The 18,694-nt window shown below is 46.5% G+C and overlaps 1 protein-coding gene across 1 annotated transcript; it reads left to right on the top strand.

Annotated features, from left to right (window-relative positions):
* Window positions 1–440: 440 nt before the first annotated feature.
* On the top strand, window positions 441–18,678 carry nrd1b (nardilysin b (N-arginine dibasic convertase)). Its single transcript, XM_035176047.2, has 31 exons — window positions 441–533; window positions 4,747–5,033; window positions 5,415–5,673; window positions 6,048–6,129; window positions 6,717–6,870; window positions 7,303–7,376; window positions 7,544–7,639; window positions 8,271–8,393; window positions 8,569–8,626; window positions 8,829–8,902; window positions 9,531–9,600; window positions 9,700–9,777; window positions 9,877–9,997; window positions 10,460–10,518; window positions 10,713–10,767; window positions 11,217–11,321; window positions 11,590–11,713; window positions 11,805–11,891; window positions 12,469–12,588; window positions 12,784–12,835; window positions 12,959–13,109; window positions 13,423–13,550; window positions 13,974–14,136; window positions 14,276–14,307; window positions 14,575–14,713; window positions 15,166–15,213; window positions 16,114–16,166; window positions 16,256–16,339; window positions 16,425–16,632; window positions 17,032–17,121; window positions 17,306–18,678. The coding sequence occupies exons 2-31, from the start codon at window positions 4,879–4,881 to the stop codon at window positions 17,525–17,527; spliced, it is 3,264 nt and encodes a 1,087-aa protein (XP_035031938.2). The 5' UTR covers window positions 441–533; window positions 4,747–4,878; the 3' UTR covers window positions 17,528–18,678.
* Window positions 18,679–18,694: the final 16 nt, after the last annotated feature.

Raw genomic sequence — 18,694 nt, 5'->3', positions numbered from 1 at the left:
TTTGATTTCAGGTTGTTCATCCGTCCCACTGTTGTGAACACGATATCTCAGGAATGCCTCGAGGGAATTTCTTCAAATTGAGCACAAATGTTCACTTGAACTCAAAGATGAACTGATTAGATTTCAGTGGTCAAGGGTCAAAGGTCACGGTGACCTCTGCGCTGTAGATATTGTGAATCAATCTCAGCTGTCAATCATAATAAATAATAACAAAAAATCAATCAATTTTACAAAGTGCTTCACAAACATAGAAACAGAAGAATTCCAGGTAAATATATGATATATTATAAAAATGAGTCTGATTTGAAAGAGGATGAGGTTACGCTACCACACCACAGCAGCAGGGGGCGGTAACGCTCCGCCTGGTTGCAATGAAACACAAAGAAGAAGATTTGGACAAATCAGAAGCGCCATCGGTGTGTGAGTGACGCGCTCTCAGCCAATCACAGGCTTTGTTTTGGCTAACGGCTCATGCTAGGCTGGCGCTGCGGATGTGACTCTTCAAAGTTCAGCAGCGCGGAGCTCGGTCACAGGTGAGAAGCTTTCATCTCGATCCACTCACTTCAAACACGTTACACCCGAACCCCCGCGGCTCCTCCTGAAGCTGCGGGGTCCTCAGAAGCTGCAGGGCCGCTTCAACCCGCCGCAGCGCAACCGTGAGTGCTGTGGCTCTGAACAACAGGATTAGCCACAGCTAATGTCCGGCTAACCAGGTTAACACCCGGGTAACTACTGGGTAACTACCGGGTAACTACCGGGTAACCACCGGGTAACCACCGGTTAAACTGTCTAACTCAGGCACTGACTACACTTCGGAATACTTGACGTTAACGCGACAGTTTTAAATCCAGTGTTTACTTCCGGGCGGACGGTTCACACTGTGACACCAGACTTCATCTCTTCCTCTGATCCGTGAATCCAACAACATCACGTGTCAGGTCGGTTCCAGAGGAGCAGAGCACCTGAGTCCTGAGAGTTAGAGCTCTGCTGAGTCCATGGTCCTCAAGGACCTGAGTCCTGAGAGTTAGAGCTCTGCTGAGTCCATGGTCCTCAAGGACCTGAGTCCTGAGAGTTAGAGCTCTGCTGGCTCCATGGTCCTCAAGGACCTGAGTCCTTAGAGCCTGCTGAGTCCATGGTCCTCAGGACCTGAGTCCTGAGAGTTAGAGCTCTGCTGGCTCCATGGTCCTCAAGGACCTGAGTCCTGAGAGTTAGAGCTCTGCTGAGTCCATGGTCCTCAAGGACCTGAGTCCTGAGAGTTAGAGCTCTGCTGGCTCCATGGTCCTCAAGGACCTGAGTCCTGAGAGTTAGAGCTCTGCTGGCTCCATGGTCCTCAAGGACCTGAGTCCTGAGAGTTAGAGCTCTGCTGAGTCCATGGTCCTCAAGGACCTGAGTCCTGAGAGTTAGAGCTCTGCTGAGTCCATGGTCCTCAAGGACCTGAGTCCTGAGAGTTAGAGCTCTGCTGGCTCCATGGTCCTGAAGGACCTGAGTCCTGAGAGTTAGAGCTCTGCTGGCTCCATGATCCTCAAGGACCTGAGTCCTGAGAGTTAGAGCTCTGCTGAGTCCATGATCCTCAGGACCTGAGTCCTGAGAGTTAGAGCTCTGCTGAGTCCATATCCTCAGGACTAATCTGAGAGTTAGAGCTCTGCTGGCTCCATGGTCCTCAGGACCTGAGTCCTGGAGTAGGCCGCTGGCTCCATGGTCTGAGGACCAGAGTCCTGGAGTAGGCTTGCCAGGTCCCCGGAAGAGCCTGCTGGCTCCATGGTCCTCAAGGACCTGAGTCCTGAGAGTTAGAGCTCTGCTGAGTCCATGGTCCTGAAGGACCTGAGTCCTGAGAGTTAGAGCTCTGCTGAGTCCATGATCCTCAAGGACTGAGTCCTGAGAGTTAGAGCTCTGCTGGCTCCATGATCCCAGACTGGGGTTAGAGTCAGTAGAGCTCTGCTGCTCCATATCTCAGACTGAGTCTGAGTAGAGTCTGCTGTCCATGGTCCTCAGGACCTGAGTCCTGAGAGTTAGAGCTCTGCTGGCTCCATGGTCCTCAAGGACCTGAGTCCTGAGAGTTAGAGCTCTGCTGAGTCCATGGTCCTCAAGGACCTGAGTCCTGAGAGTTAGAGCTCTGCTGGCTCCATGGTCCTCAAGGACCTGAGTCCTGAGAGTTAGAGCTCTGCTGGCTCCATGGTCCTCAAGGACCTGAGTCCTGAGAGTTAGAGCTCTGCTGGCTCCATGGTCCTCAAGGACCTGAGTCCTGAGAGTTAGAGCTCTGCTGAGTCCATGGTCCTCAAGGACCTGAGTCCTGAGAGTTAGAGCTCTGCTGAGTCCATGATCCTCAAGGACTGAGTCCTGAGAGTAGAGCTCGCTGGCTCCATGGTCCTCAGGACCTGAGTCTGATAGAGCTCTGCTGGCTCCATGATCCTAAGACTGAGTCGTTAGAGCTCTGCTGAGTCCATGATCCTCAAGGACCTGAGTCCTGAGAGTTAGAGCTCTGCTGAGTCCATGATCCTCAAGGACCTGAATCCTGAGGTTAGAGCTCTGCTGGCTCCATGGTCCTCAAGGACCTGAGTCCTGAGAGTTAGAGCTCTGCTGGCTCCATGGTCCTGAGGACCAGAGTCCTGAGATTAGAGCTCTGCTGGCTCCATGGTCCTGAAGGACCAGAGTCCTGAGAGTTAGAGCTCTGCTGGCTCCATGGTCCTCAAGGACCTGAGTCCTGAGAGTTAGAGCTCTGCTGAGTCCATGGTCCTGAAGGACCTGAGTCCTGGAGTAGAGCCTGCTGAGTCCATGATCCTCAGGACTGAGTCCTAGGTTAGAGTTGTGCACCTAAGGCTGGTGGTTAGAGCTCTGCTGGCTCCATGGTCCTCAGGACCTGAGTCCTGAGTTAGAGCCTGCTGAGTCCATGGTCCTGAAGGACCTGAGTCCTGAGAGTAGGCTCTGCTGAGTCCATGATCCTCAAGGACTGAGTCTGAGAGTTAGAGCTCTGCTGGCTCCATGATCCTCAAGGACTGAGTCCTGAGAGTTAGAGCTCTGCTGAGTCCATGGTCCTCAAGGACCTGAGTCCTGAGAGTTAGAGCTCTGCTGGCTCCATGGTCCTGAAGGACCTGAGTCCTGAGAGTTAGAGCTCTCTGGCGCCATGATCCTCAAGGACTGAGTCCTGAGAGTTAGAGCTCTGCTGAGTCCATGGTCCTCAAGGACCTGAGTCCTGAGAGTTAGAGCTCTGCTGGCTCCATGGTCCTCAAGGACCTGAGTCCTGAGAGTTAGAGCTCTGCTGAGTCCATGGTCCTCAAGGACCTGAGTCCTGAGAGTTAGAGCTCTGCTGGCTCCATGGTCCTCAAGGACCTGAGTCCTGAGAGTTAGAGCTCTGCTGGCTCCATGATCCTCAAGGACCTGAGTCCTGAGAGTTAGAGCTCTGCTGGCTCCATGGTCCTCAAGGACCTGAGTCCTGAGAGTTAGAGCTCTGCTGAGTCCATGGTCCTCAAGGACCTGAGTCCTGAGAGTTAGAGCTCTGCTGAGTCCATGGTCCTCAAGGACCTGAGTCCTGAGAGTTAGAGCTCTGCTGAGTCCATGGTCCTCAAGGACCTGAGTCCTGAGAGTTAGAGCTCTGCTGGCTCCATGGTCCTCAAGGACCTGAGTCCTGAGAGTTAGAGCTCTGCTGGGTCCATGGTCCTCAAGGACCTGAGTCCTGAGAGTTAGAGCTCTGCTGAGTCCATGGTCCTCAAGACCTGAGTCCTGAGTTAGAGCTCTGCTGGCTCCATGGTCCTCAAGGACCTGAGTCCTGAGAGTTAGAGCTCTGCTGAGTCCATGGTCCTGAAGGACCTGAGTCCTGAGAGTTAGAGCTCTGCTGGCTCCATGGTCCTCAAGGACTGAGTCCTGAGAGTTAGAGCTCTGCTGAGTCCATGATCCTCAAGGACCTGAGTCCTGAGAGTTAGAGCTCTGCTGGCTCCATGGTCCTCAAGGACCTGAGTCCTGAGAGTTAGAGCTCTGCTGGGTCCATGGTCCTCAAGGACTGAGTCCTGAGAGTTAGAGCTCTGCTGAGTCCATGGTCCTCAAGGACCTGAGTCCTGAGAGTTAGAGCTCTGCTGAGTCCATGATCCTCACTGACACACTTCATGATGTCCTCACACTGTGTTTTACACAGTGTGCAGTAGTTTAATTACATTCATGTTGATTATATTCCTCACACGTGAGTATTATTACTTACTGATGTCGTTTTGACTCGTGCTGCTGTAATACTGCACATTTCCCCATTGTGGGACCAATAAAGGATTATCTTATCTTATCTTATCTTAACTTATCCTAACTTATCTTATCTTAATGTTAATGGACAAACCAGATGATGGTGACTTAATAAAAGTCTTTGAATCACTGAATGAGTGAATCAATTATCAAAGTGATTTCCTGTCAATCAGATGATAGATTATCGACTACTCTTTTTGGCTTTAGACATTTGTCTCCAGCTGAGTGGAAGCTGCTTGATAAGACGTGTCTCATGGTCGGTGATTCAGTTCATCCCAAAGGTTTCAGGAAGGAAAACCTTTTCTTTGTGGAGGGGGGGGGGGACACCAGAAAAGAGACAGACGCTCACCTCAGAGTCCGACACAACGTTTGAAGAGCCCTGCTGTGTGTCCACATACTTCTGGCCATAGAGTTCCAGTAATACACATTATTGGACATGTTTTCTGCAGAATTCTGTTGTGGCTGCGTGATCTGCAATATTTATACTCATGAACATTCATGTTGTTCTTCATGTCGCTCCAGACGATTCTGAGAAAATGCCTCAGACCAACAAGTCGCAGAGCGGGGGCTGTATGCCAGGACAGGTCTCTGCCCCGGACCAGGGCGAGCCGCCACCGGCATCAGCAGACGCTAAGGCCCAGGTGGCTGCTGGCGATGGAGGCGCAGGAGCAGGAGCAGGAGCAGGAGACGGAGCAGGAGACGGACAGGAGCCGGGCAGGAGTCGGAGCAGGAGACGGAGCAGGAGTCGGAGCAGGAGACGAGGGTGATGCAGAGATCATCAAATCACCCAGTGACCCAAAGAAATACAGGTGGGAGAAGGAGGTGTCTGGTTTGAATGTCAGCAGACAGCTGCACATGAGACACTAACGGGGGCTCGACACTGTCAGGACTCACTTCAGGATACTGACATTTTGATGAGGAGGATTTCTCAAATCTTAAAGGAAGGGGATCATAATTAATGAACACAGACCTGTCACCTGTCAGCCAATCACAGTGATTAAGTTCATTCATTCGTTAATATCTTCAGTTTGTTGGTGCCTTTAATGAATCACTTTGATTATCAGAATAAAAGCTGAATATTATTTGTGAGGGTCAACTAATCGATTAATGGACTGATTGTTTGACCTCGACTGATCAGTGTTTGTTGATCTTAGAAGCAAAGAGACGATATCGCCCTCTTTTCTCTGCAGGTACATCGAGCTGAATAACGGCCTCCGAGTTCTCCTCATCTCCGACTTCAGTGGGGCCGACTTGAAGGGGTGTGGTGAAAACGGAGAGGACAAGGGTGAAACTGAGGCCCAGGGCGAGAGGGAAGAGGAGGATGAAGGGGATTCCGGTGAGGGGTCAGAGGAGGACGAGGAGGATGACGAAGAGGCGGAGCAGGACAGCGACTTTGAGGAGCTGGACGAGGAGAGCGCAGGGAAGAAGAAAGGGAGCTCTGAGAAACAGGTAGTGGATGTGATTCCCTAATCCAGATCCTTTACTTAAATCTAAATATCACACAATATCACAAACTAACAAACCAACCAAGGCAGAGTTGGACCTTCAACTCCGTCTTCTGTGGGATGGAATTACTGTTTCTGTCGATGGAGTCTGGTGGCTTTCAACAGGTTTATCTGGTGAACTACAAAGAATCTGACTCATTAACAAAGCTTTGTCTCTGTTGGAGTCTCTGTTAATCATGTCGTCATTGGACTTTATTGGTCACGTGACAAACACTCCATCATCTCCATCGCAGAGCTGTCCTTAATAACCCTCAGTGGTCTGGTGGCTGCTGAATTCGTGCATTTGAGTGCATATTGTTTTATTGTGTGTGCCTCCAGGCTGCAGCTGCTCTGTGCATCAGTGTGGGGAGCTTCAGTGACCCGGACGACCTGCCCGGCCTCGCCCACTTCCTGGAACACAGTGAGTTCAGGCAGAGAAGAGACTGTGGGTCAGTCAGGGAATACAAAGTGTGAACGCAACGCGTACGTGTGAGATCAGCGAAATAAACGCAGCAGAGAAAGAGGGAAACTTAAAAACAAATACAAAGAACCACAAACTTACATATATGCTTGAAATATATTATATTTTTATCTAATTCTGAACTTGTTCCTTTAGTCCGTATCGGGTTTTATTCATCAAATGCAGTGGAGCCTCCATGATGGTGACTTTTGAAGTTTCATTTGAAGTTTAGTAGCGATCCTTTTCCTCAGTGAGTTCCGTATTAGGACACCAGGAGGCGCAGTTGTACCACTAAAGGTCCAGTAATACACCCACAAGCTCTGACCAACACAGGAGTCCAGAAACATTTCCCCTCCAGTGACGCAGTAAACTTCTGTTCACTGGATGTCAAGTTTCCTTCAAAAAGCTGAGAATCTCATGATCCTGAAACAATTTAAAATCTTGATGGTAACCCTAGAAATAACTGTACCTTTTCCTGAGAACATCTTGTCCTGTGTCCTTTACTGAATTCATCCTCTTATTATCTTTTCTTTCTCCCTGATGTCCAGTGGTGTTTATGGGCAGTGAGAAATATCCAGCAGAGAACGGCTTTGACGCCTTCTTGAAGAAGCACGGCGGAAGTGACAATGCCTCCACCGACTGTGAGAGAACCATCTTTCAGTTCGATGTGCAGAGGAAGTATTTCAGAGAGGCGCTCGACAGGTGAGGCAGAAACTACAACTTCTGTTACCTCATTTTCTTATTTCTCCGCTGGCTCACTTTTAATTCCCAGTTTTAAGGTTTTCACAGTTATTTTACCTTTATATTGTTCAAAGTCTTTAATCACTTCTCTTCACTTCGCATTGTGCAAAGTGAGGATATGAGATATTGAGTTTTCAGTTTTTTATGTATATGTAGGGTTGAAACTAATTGTTCTTAGTTAATCGGTGAGCTGATAAGTTTATAAAATGATGGTGTGACGTTGCAGATGTTTGGATTTGTGAGATCAACAGTTTAAATATCATCAGTTTACTCTGATGAGGTTCAGGAACATTACATGAAAAAATACTTTATTAAACAGTTTTTGAAATATTTGCAGATTAATAATGTGTTGATTGACTGTTTGAGCAAAGCTCTGTGTTGTGTGTGTTCCAGGTGGGCTCAGTTCTTCATCTGTCCTCTGATGATTGAGGACGCCATCGACAGAGAGGTGGAGGCTGTGGACAGTGGTAAGTCGTTTCACACATGAACTCATGAGTCCAGAGGTTTTCTGGAGTTTTTCTTTCACATATGAAGAGATTGTCCTGGTCAGACTTGTTCAGTAGTTTTTGTGTAATCCTGACAAACAAATGGGAGGGGCCTGAACTTCTCTCTTTTCATTAACCTGCGTGGTCAGAGTACCAGCTGGCGAGGCCGTCAGACTCTCATCGTAAGGAGATGCTGTTCGGGAGCCTCGCTAAGCCTGGACACCCTATGGGCAAATTCTGCTGGGGTGAGAAACACACACACACACACACACACACACACACACACACACACACACACACACACACACACACACACACACACACACACACACACACACACACACACACACACACACACACACACACACACACACACACACACACACACACACACACACACACACACACACACACACACACACACACACACACACACACACACACACACACACACACACACACACACACACACACACGTCAGTGATCATTTCACATTATTTTCTGTTTGATATCGTAGACGATGATGTCGATATGAGTTTCCGTTGTTTAAATCTAGATTTGAACAGGTTCTTGCTGTTTTCTTACTCTGTGACTCATTGTTCACCGCAGCTCAGAGGAAGCAATCACAGCTGGAAGAAGACAAAACTCAAACATGTCTTTTGTGCAGAATCACCATAAGATGTTATAAAAAAAGTGAAGCCAATGTGGAAGTGCCTGAAAGCTGTATTCTCTGGAATGACCAGCAGGGGGCTCACCTCTTACCTGTAATGAAACTCATTTTCCATTCTGGTCGTTCTGAAGCTGAATCTACTTAGTTCAGCATCGCACAGTTTGATTTTCTGTGATATTCAACAGATGTGTTGTTGTTCCCATCAGGTAACGCTCAGACATTAAAGCTGGAGCCCAGAGAGAAACAGATCAACACATACCAGCGGCTCAGAGACTTCTGGAGGAGATACTACTCTGCTCATTACATGACACTCACTGTTCAGTCCAAAGGTACACAGCTTTTAATCTGTTGACAGTTTGGTGGAGTAGTGGAGAAAGTCCTGTGAGCCCAGAGCTAATGCTTACATGTTAACCAAGATTGGATGTTAGCATTGTTATGATAATGTTAATATTCAACTTTACATATGAGCAGGACATGTTAAAAACAGGTGTTTTGATTCTGCAGAGACTCTGGACACTCTGGAGCAGTGGGTGAGGGAGATCTTCATTAAAGTTCCCAACAAGTAAGACATGTGTATATATCTCTACACACACACTTTGCACCAACTCCCGTCAGTAGGAAACGCTGTCTACCTCAGTGTGTGCTTTAAAACGATGTACTGTGGAATAGCTGCAGTGCTGCACCTAAACCAAAACTAACAACAACAACATTACAGAAGAAAAGAAACTAAATCCGGTAAATGAATGAACTTTTGTTTGTTCCAGTTGTGAACCTCGACCGGACTTCTCTCACCTGCAGCAGCCGTTTGACACACCGGCCTTCAACAAACTCTACAGAGGTCAGACACTGTTGTGTTGTGAATGTTGTAATTGTGTCTGTTGTGGTTAGTGATTGAAACTCATTACCATGATTTAATGCAGTGTAGGTTCAGTACTACAGTATGATCAAAGGGTTCTTCCGTCTTCAGTCATTTTAATATCTGACAGAGAATTATGTCAGTCAAGTCAGATTTGTCTGTTCATTCGTAGTATTTCTGAGTCATACAGACGGGATTCAGTGGGACGTTCAGGGAGACGACAATGTTTTATCTCTCTGAGCTAATCTGTGCTAACTGTGCTAACGATGCAGTGGAAACCTGCAGCAACATCTTCTGCCGACACGAGAGCTGTTTCAAAAAGTGTGAAGTTGTTCTGTCGCAGACATCGAGCGAAGCGAACAACTTGATGTCCTGGAATGATTTTAGCAGCAGGAAAATAGGAAGCGCTCTTGCTGCATCTTTCTCTGGGGACTGAAAAAGACAGAAACAAATGCTCGACTTCAAGAATCTTTCAGAGGGCAGCGATAATACACACATTGATTATGTGTGTGTGTGTGTGTGTGTGTGTGTGTGTGTGTGTGTGTGTGTGTGTGTGTGTGTGTGTGTGTGTGTGTGTGTGTGTGTGTGTGTGTGTGTGTGTGTGTTTCAGTGATCCCTGTGAGGAAGGTTCATGCTCTGACCATCAGCTGGGCCGTCCCTCCACAGGGACAACACTACAGGTGAGACAAAGTCTGCGTGTTTGACTTTTTCTCCTCAGATCAATTGTTCTTTCATTAGTAAAAAGAGTCTTGTTTGTGTGTGTTTGTGTTTCCTGTCAGAGTGAAGCCGCTTCACTACATCTCCTGGCTCATCGGACACGAAGGAACCGGGAGCATCTTGTCTCTGCTCAGGAAGAAGTGGGTCATAAAGAGGAACTGAGTCTGATAAATAATAAATGTTAGTGTAGATAAATGGAGGAGACTCATGGTTCTGTGTCTGTGTGTCTGTGTGTTCAGGTGCTGGGCTCTGGCTCTGTTTGGAGGAAACAGTGAGACGGGCTTCGATCAAAACACCACCTACTCCATCTTCTCCATCTCTATCACCCTCACCGACCAGGGCTACCAGAACTTCTACCAGGTACACACACACACACACACACACACACACACACACACACACACACACATCTAGACTGTGAGAGGAGGAACTTTTGTTTTCCTCTTGCGTTTGGAGAATACTGAGAGCCGAGTGTTTCAGTATGAAAGTCTGAATGATAAGAATAGAGTAGAAATCTTGAGACTAAAAAGACGAAGATTTATTTATTTATTTGCATTTTGAGAATAGAAAGTGAGAAAGTGGAAATGTTAGTGTTCACAATCTTCTGTGGTGTCTCCTGAACAAACAGAATTATTACTCAAACTGATTCTGAACAACGTTTCAACTTTATTCTCTTGATTTTGAGTCTTTTCTTGAATGTGTCATCGTATGTGTGATGTATTATTGATGCAGAGGAAGATGCTGGAATGTTTCGTACATGCAAACATCGTAACTGTCCCATAACTCGCACACATCCTCACACATTATTATCTTTCTCTGCAGGTGGTAGATTTTGTGTTCCAGTATCTGAAGATGCTCCAGACTCTGGGCCCCCAGCAGAGGTCAGTCTTAGAAATAATTATAATAATATTCTTATTTAATGGTTGTTTGCTCCACTACAGGAACCATCTTTCTTCTAATTCTGCTGCATGAGCAGTGTGTTAGTTTGCTTTATTGTATGTGTGTGTTTAATGTGTTTCATAACAAGTTCTCATCATCTGATTTCAAAGATCACATCATGTTCTCTTTCTTAAAGGATCTATGAGGAAATTCAGAAGATAGAAGCCAATGAGTTCCACTATCAGGAGCAGGTACTGCAACACACACACACACACACACACACACACACACACACACACACACACACACACACACCACACAACACACACACACACACACCTCTGTTTACAACCACATATCAACAATAATCAGAGGTTTGTCCGCCTCTGTAACCATAAACATGCTCCAAAGAAATAACTGTAGAGTCGAGCATTTGAGCTTTTCATCAAGATCCATGAATTATTCGCTGAGAAATCTGTTCATCTGCCAATCATAAAGAAAGAGAAGTACCCCGAAAGTTAAAGAGTTCTTTGTTGAGCCGTGTTTCATTCTTCCACCAAGTTTACTGGAAATCTGTTCTATAGTTTTTGTGTAATCCTGCTGACGAACAAACAAGCCCCCCCCCCCCACCTGTCATGCTGTGCCCGTCGGTCCAAGTCCCTGTGTCGACCTCTGAGGGTTTTTCTGTGTTCGTCGACAGACGGATCCCATCGAGTTTGTGGAGAACATCTGTGAGAACATGCAGCTGTTTCCCAAAGACGACTTCCTGACTGGGGACCAGCTCATGTTTGAGTATGACCCTCAGGTAACAGTGAGCAGAGAGATTCAGATCTGATCCACAATCTGTGTCCAGAATCACCTCTTATTTACAATGTAGACCATTCAATTAAACTTCCACCATTTAAATTGAGTGTCTGACACGTGTGTGTGTGTGTCTGTGTGTGTCTGTGTGTGTCTGTGTGTGTGTGTGTGTGTGTGTGTGTGTGTGTGTGTGTGTGTGTGTGTGTGTGTGTGTGTGTGTGTGTGTGTGTGTGTGTGTGTGTGTGTGTGTGTGTGTGTGTGTGTGTGTGTAGGTGATCACTGCTGCTCTGTCCCTGCTGACTCCAGACAGAGCGAACCTGCTGCTGTTGTCACCAGAAAACGAAGGTCGCTGTTCACTCAGAGAGAAATGGTTTGGTACCTGCTACAGCATGGAGGGTACGACACACACACACACACACAGGTCTTCTCAAACATAGACTTTTTAACGTGCCTTACTCCCTTGAACGTGCTTCTTGTGTCTCCTCAGATATCCCAGAGACGTGGGCTCAGCGCTGGGCGAGAGACTTTGAACTCATCCCTGAACTCCACCTTCCTGCTGAGAACAAATTCATCGGTCAGTCCGTCACTTTGACTTGATCTCAGACACATTGTGTACGTCCACATCAGCAGCGCCCGTCTGAGGGTTGGACCGTCCTCCACCCAGCAGCCAGTCTGACAGCCATCTTTTAAAAAGACATTTCATACACACGTTAAAGAGACTGTTCCACTCTGTCACACCTCATCACAGCTGCAGCGGACACTATGAGGTCTGACTGCGTGGACACTAACAACTGCACTTTGGCGAGAGTACCTGAGCGAGCACGCTGCAAACAGAGCTGCACGTAGATAAACAAAGCAGCGACGGAGCCAAACACCAAGTTACAGATCTCTTGTGTTATTGTGAGAAGTGTAAAAACACATTTTGATTAATTATGAAACTGTGGCAGGACAAATGAGATCATTAATGAAACCCTGTATATTGGCTGATATATGGTTATCAGCATTGGTCCCAAACATCTGATTGGAAGGTGAATGTCTGAGTGACCTCGTGTCCTGAGTGCGTGCAGACGTGCAAACTGTCATCAGGGAGCGACGAGGTGTTTGATCAACAGCTTCAATCTCTGGTTTTCATTCTGATTTTTCTTCTGCAGCAACGGATTTCACCCTGAAAACTTTGGACTGTGCGGACACAGAGTTTCCTGTCAGGATAGTGAACAATGAGCGAGGCTGTCTGTGGTACAAGAAGGACAACAAGTTCAAGATCCCCAAAGGTGCGTCAGCCGTCTGATTGGTCGAGGAAATGTCCGGTGAAAAGCTGAACCATCAGATGATTGGATGTGATTTCTGATGCTTCAGTAATCTTTCATTTCCTCTCTGAGTTTTCTTTATTTGTCAGTTGTAACAAACTGATGAAGTCGTTTTCATGTTCAGGTAAATTCCTGACCACGTCTTTTTGTGTGTTTCAGCTTATCTTCGTTTCAACTTGATCTCCCCGGTGATACAGAGGAGCCCAGAGAAGTAGGAGACGTTACCGGCACCACACAGCAAACACCACAAACACACCATATAAAATCCAACCAGTGCAAACTATGTGTTTTAAGAAACGACAGTTGATCCGTGACGTTGTTCTTCGTCCTCCAGTCTTGTTCTGTTCGACATCTTCGTGAACATCCTGGCTCACAACCTGGCGGAGCCGGCGTATGAGGCCGACGTGGCGCAGCTCGAGTACAAACTGGTGGCCAGCGAGCACGGACTGGTGATCCGGCTGAAAGGCTTCAACCACAAACTGCCGGTGAGGAGAAGCTCGCTGCGGATAATGAACAGGGAGTTGATGAAGATGTTTTCCAATGTGTTTGAAGAAATATCATTCTTGGATTCTTTAAACTCTGACCTATCCACATCAGTTTAGTCCCTGTTCTTCAGTTTGTTCATGTGCTTTGACGTCGGAGTGTGGAAACAACAAAGACACTGTGAACAACATGTGTTGTCAGGAATCTGTCTCCACTAATGTTTAACACGTCACAGTAAAGTTCAAGAAACGTGAATTACTGCTCAGTGAGCGGTGAGAGATTCAAACCCACACGTCTTCCCTCGTCTGTGTTCAGCTGCTGTTGACGCTGATCGTGGATCACCTGGCGGACTTCAGCGCCGAGCCGGGCGTCTTCACCATGTTCTCAGAGCAGCTGAAGAAAACCTACTTCAACATCCTCATCAAACCGGAGCGACTCGGGAAGTACGTCACACAACCTGCTGAGGGTCGGGGGGGTGGGTGGAGCCAGTCCCAGCTGGCAATGGGCAAGAGGCGGGGTTTACCTGGACAGGTCACCTGTCCATCACAGTAGTGACACACACAGACATGTTTGATCCAGACCCAGATCACCTCCTCTGGGGCCTTTCACGCCTGATATTCAGGTTCAGACTGAACCAGGTGGGTGTGAATTTGTCTCAGGCTGAACGCTTTGGGAACTTCTCAGTGAAAGGCTCTGGTTGGTTTAGTTTCCTTTGGACAGAGCCAGGCTAATAGTTTCCCTCTGTTTCCAGTCTTTATGCTAAGCTAAGCAGCTGCTGTGCTCAGACGTGAGAGAGGAACTAACCTGAACATCGAACTCTCCAGCTCGACTGTAAGAAACAACACACTGTCCCTCTCTCTCTGCAGAGACGTTCGTCTGCTGATCCTGGAGCACTGTCGCTGGTCAGTCATTCAGAAGTATCAGGCCGTTGTCAAAGGTCTGACCGTCGACGACCTCATGGCTTTTGTCACCGGGCTGAAGGCGGAGCTGTACACTGAGGGGCTGGTTCAGGGAAACTTCACCAGCACGGTGAGACACACACAGACCAACACGTCACAAAACAAGTTGACAAAAACTACTGGACACATCACCAGGAACCCTGGTGGAAGGATGATCCTTCTAGTTTACAGTTCTGTTTTAATCTGTTGCTCGATGTTTCCTCCACCAGGAGTCCAGGGAGTTTCTGCAGTACTTCACCCAGTGAGTATCCTGCTTTACACATTAATGTACTTTACATGTATAATTTACATTTGATTCAAAAGTGAGAATTCTGTCGTCTGACAAAAAGTATTCACACCCCTGAATTTTTAAAATGTCATTAAATTACAGTGTTGACGGTGTTTAACATTTGGATGTAAAGATCGATCCATTGAGTTTTTATTATTTACCAGAAGAAACAAACCAGATGATGAGGACGATAGATAAGTTGATTTAAATATCAGTCTGACCTGGTGTGTGTCCCTGCAGGAAGCTGCAGTACCAGCCTCTGTCTGCAGAGGTCCCCGTGTTGTTCCGGGTGGTGGAGCTGCCTCACAATAATCATCTCTGTAAAGTCAAATCTCTCAATAAGGGAGACGCCAACTCTGAAGTCACCGTCTACTACCAGGTGAGAACGAGGAGAAACGTGTTCCTCTTGATTTCTCTCCTGAGGAAACGTACGTTTCTATCACACCATGACGGTAAAGAAATGTCTGCAGCTCAGAGCACTGAAAACAATCTAAAGATCCAACAACAGTTTTTAGTTTGAGGGTCACAGATAAATTCCCAGTTTCACTGAACTTCAGCAAATACGATACAAATGTTGGCAAAAGAAAGATGTAATTTTTTACTTTTCATTTTAAATTTAAAAAATGATTAAACAGTAATATAGGCAATAGAACAAAGTATATAAAAGAAGCACTAAAGAAAGAAATGAGGAACTGAATCATATTTAAATACATAGATACATATTTAGGTGGACTGAGGTTTGTTCTTCGGCTGAGGATCATCAGTTCACGTGTCTCCTCTCGTCCTGAACATCCATTGTTTTGTGTTAAAAGTTGAATCTGTCTGTTTCAGTCGGGGCTGAAGAACCTCAGAGAGCACGCCCTCATGGAGCTGATGGTGGTGAGTGTTGACACGTTTTACACAAACTCACCAACGCTAGTGACGAAGCTGAGAAGGTCATTCTTCTTGTTCTTGTAGAAGAAATCTCAGCGTAGACGAGTTTAAATACGTCTTTAATAAAATACACCTTATGTTTCAGTCTCTGTCTTTATCGTCTAACATCTTCAGTTGATGTGAAACAGCCGCTGCTGCATCTGTAGAGAACTTTACAATCCATAGTGTCACTGTTTCTTTAATAAGGCGGGGTTTATATACACGTCACTGCTGATTGGACAACACCTCTGACACACCCACCAAACCAGAGAAAACGAACCTCGTACAAAATGTCGTTCAACCTGGAAACACTAGCAAAACGCTTTGAGATTGAACGTTCCGCAGGTGAAGCGAGAGCAGAGACTGAAGTCTCCGACACCGGTTCAAAGGAGTTAACCAATCGCAACGGAGTGGAGCAGCTGGCCAATCAGAGCAGAGTGGGCTTCATCAGGAGGGGGGTCTTAAAGAGACCAAGAGTTTGAGACAGGCTGAAAAGAGGAGCTGCAGCGATGGACAGTCTGAGGACAGTGACGACTGAACATTAGAGCATGAAAACATTTTACAATAATAACACTAATCTAAAATCCCCATGAACATGAACAGAATAAGTCTCGGATGTTGTGAACATGTCAGCTGCTGAGATTGTGAAATATAACTGCAAATACATGTGTGTACGTTTTATTTTACTTTAAAATGGACTTTTTCAGGTCAGACTCTCCTCACTCTCGCTGCAGCTTTATCTGTTGTGCTGCTGCAGAAAAGTCTTATTATGATATTATAACTGCAAACAAGTCAAAACAAGTGCACCTGTAAAACTTGTGTTCCTGTCAATGTGACTTGTGTCCTCATGTCCTTGTGTCCTCTCAGATGCACATGGAGGAGCCCTGCTTCGACTTCCTCAGGACGAAGGAGACACTGGGGTGAGTGGTGTTCATTTGCACTGAGATAAACTGACCGATGATGTTTCTCGAACCGTCCCAAACAAGCCTCTCTGATCCTCGACCTCCAGGTACCAGGTGTACCCAACCTGCAGGAACACCTCAGGAGTGCTGGGCTTCTCCGTCACCGTGGAAACACAGGCCACCAAGTTTAGGTGAGGTGACTTTGTTACCGTGGAGCTCCAGAGAAGGTGACAGCTCAAAGCCGAGCCGTTAAAGAACGTCTTCTTCTCCTCGCAGCACCGACTTTGTGGAGACGAAGATCCAAGAGTTCCTGGTCAGTTTCGGGGAGCGTCTGGCGAGTCTGAGCGAGGAGGCCTTCAGGACCCAGGTGACGGCCCTCATCAAGCTGAAGGAGTGCGAGGACGCTCACCTGGGAGAGGAAGTGGACCGCAACTGGTTTGAGGTGGTCACCCAGCAGTACGTCTTCGACCGGCTCAACAAGGAGGTGAGACACAAAGATATTTACACACACGAGGACATTTCTCTCTTGTTTTCCTGTTTTAAACGTTATAAAATAAAGCTCCTGACCCTCTGAATTCATTTAGTTTGCGATGTCAAGTGAAATGAAACTGAACAGGAAGAAGTTCAAAAAGCTCAACCTGACAGGTTTTCATCATTCAACAGCAATAAAGTTGTATCGTTCTGTTCAGCCACCTGTGAAACAGTTTCACCTGCTGTTATATTTTCATCAACTCATTTCTCTCCAGCTGTTTTCAGAACTGCACTGAAACGAGTCGGACCCGACAACCTGCTGCTGCTGCTTCACAGGACAAACGCTGACTACAGTCCTGTTTGTGATCCGGGTCCAGTCTGTGGTTGTAACCTGCTGTGGTCTCTGTTGCAGATCCAGGTTCTGAAGCTCTTCACTCAGGAGGAGCTGGTCTCCTGGTTCCTGGAGCACAGAAACACCAGGAGCAGGAAGCTCAGTGTTCATGTGAGTTTGATCTGGAGGCTCAATTTAAACATGGGATCTCTTCTGTGTTTGGTTCTAAATTATTGATTTATGGAACGAACACATGATCAGAAAACGAGTCTGTTTGTTTCAGAATCTGTCGTGTGATGATAGAAGCTCCACAAGATGTGAGGTGGTTCTTTATGTGTTTTCTGTCTCCGGTCAGGTGGTGGGTTTCGGGGTGGAGGAGAACGACCCACCGGATCAGGGCGTCGCCTGCGGCTCAGACGGCTCTGACAACCCCCCCACCTCATCCTACGGCGAAGTCAGCGAGCTGACCTTCCTGTCGGCCTCCTCCCCGTCACTCCAGGACGCCACGCTCATCACCGACATCAGAGCGTTCACCTCCTCCCTCCCCCTGCACCCCTACCACAAAATCCTCAGCTAGGCCACTCCCACTGCAGAGCGACGACAACCTCCAGTAAAGACTGACACAGTAACCATGGAGATGACTAGCACTCGTAATCACACTGGTCAAAGAGGACGAGTTTAGGACACGAGCCGAGAAACGGTTCAGAAATGTTAGTTCTTTTCTTTTATGTGATAATGCTGTGTTCATGTCCTGGAGGAAAATGTAGCTCTGAGCTTCTCATTGATAAAACATGTTAATTCTATTAGCACCAAATCACAACTTTCGTTATCTCAAGGCACTTTACACTTTAACGTAGAGCCCTTCGGCTGTAAATAAAAATGGACGACGCGTCTCCACTTCCTCCAGAAAAGAAGCGAAAATATCTGATACAAACGCTGCCATCTTGTGGTGGTGACGTAATTTACAGTCGGAGTATAATCTGACCTAATCATCAAACAACAAATTCAATCTGTTAACATGGAGGAGGTTTATTACCTTTACTGCAGCCAGCCACCAGGGGGCGATATAGATGCTTTGGCTTCAGTTTTGGGAGCCGTCATGTCGTCCATCTTTATTTACAGTCTGTGCTTGAGACCTCAGTGTAAAATGTTTGAACTTTGACCTTAAACCTAAATTAAACCAAGTCTGTGACAAACAGGTATTTTAATTATTATTTATAATAATTTGTGGAAACTTTTAATTGAAGCGTACGTCACAGTTAAACAAATCAAGGTGTCGAAAAGCCAGAGATAAAATTTATGATCAAAATGATAATAAACACAGAAAATCAATAAATCTTCTCACTGAAGAAGCTGGAACCAGAGTTATTAAAATATTGAAACATTAAAAGTGCAGCAACGTGACGAGTGATCCACCAGTTCCTCCTGATTGCTCTGTGAAAGGAGATTTTCCCAGGTGCAGTGAACGCAGCACGATGACTCAGGGCTCTGGTTTGTTATAAAAGGGAGGAGCTTCTCTCTGGAGTTCACGTGTTCCCACGTGATGTTCTGTTATTTCAATGTGTAGATCTGAACAGAAAGTGATGGCCAGTACCAAACTGAGGCGGAGGACGAGTTTGACATTAAAATAATCCGACATCTTAATTACATTTTCAGTTCAATGGCATTTAAAAATAGCTACTGATTGTTAATTCTGTCTTAAATGATAATAAAAAATCTTCAAGTGTTTGTAAAATGTTTTTAA

This window comes from Hippoglossus stenolepis, chromosome 14 (genome assembly GCF_022539355.2).
Source record: "Hippoglossus stenolepis isolate QCI-W04-F060 chromosome 14, HSTE1.2, whole genome shotgun sequence".
Taxonomy (NCBI): Eukaryota; Metazoa; Chordata; class Actinopteri; order Pleuronectiformes; family Pleuronectidae; genus Hippoglossus; species Hippoglossus stenolepis.
This window is presented reverse-complemented; position numbering and strand designations above follow the sequence as displayed.

Coding starts and splice junctions, on each gene's coding strand:
- nrd1b (XM_035176047.2), top strand. CDS start 4,879: ATGGAGGCGCAGGAGCAGGAGCAGGAGCAGGAGACGGAGCAGGAGACG. Junction 7,640..8,270: donor TATGGGCAAATTCTGCTGGG/GTGAGAAACACA, acceptor TGTTCCCATCAG/GTAACGCTCAGACATTAAAG. Junction 14,137..14,275: donor AGGGAAACTTCACCAGCACG/GTGAGACACACA, acceptor TTCCTCCACCAG/GAGTCCAGGGAGTTTCTGCA.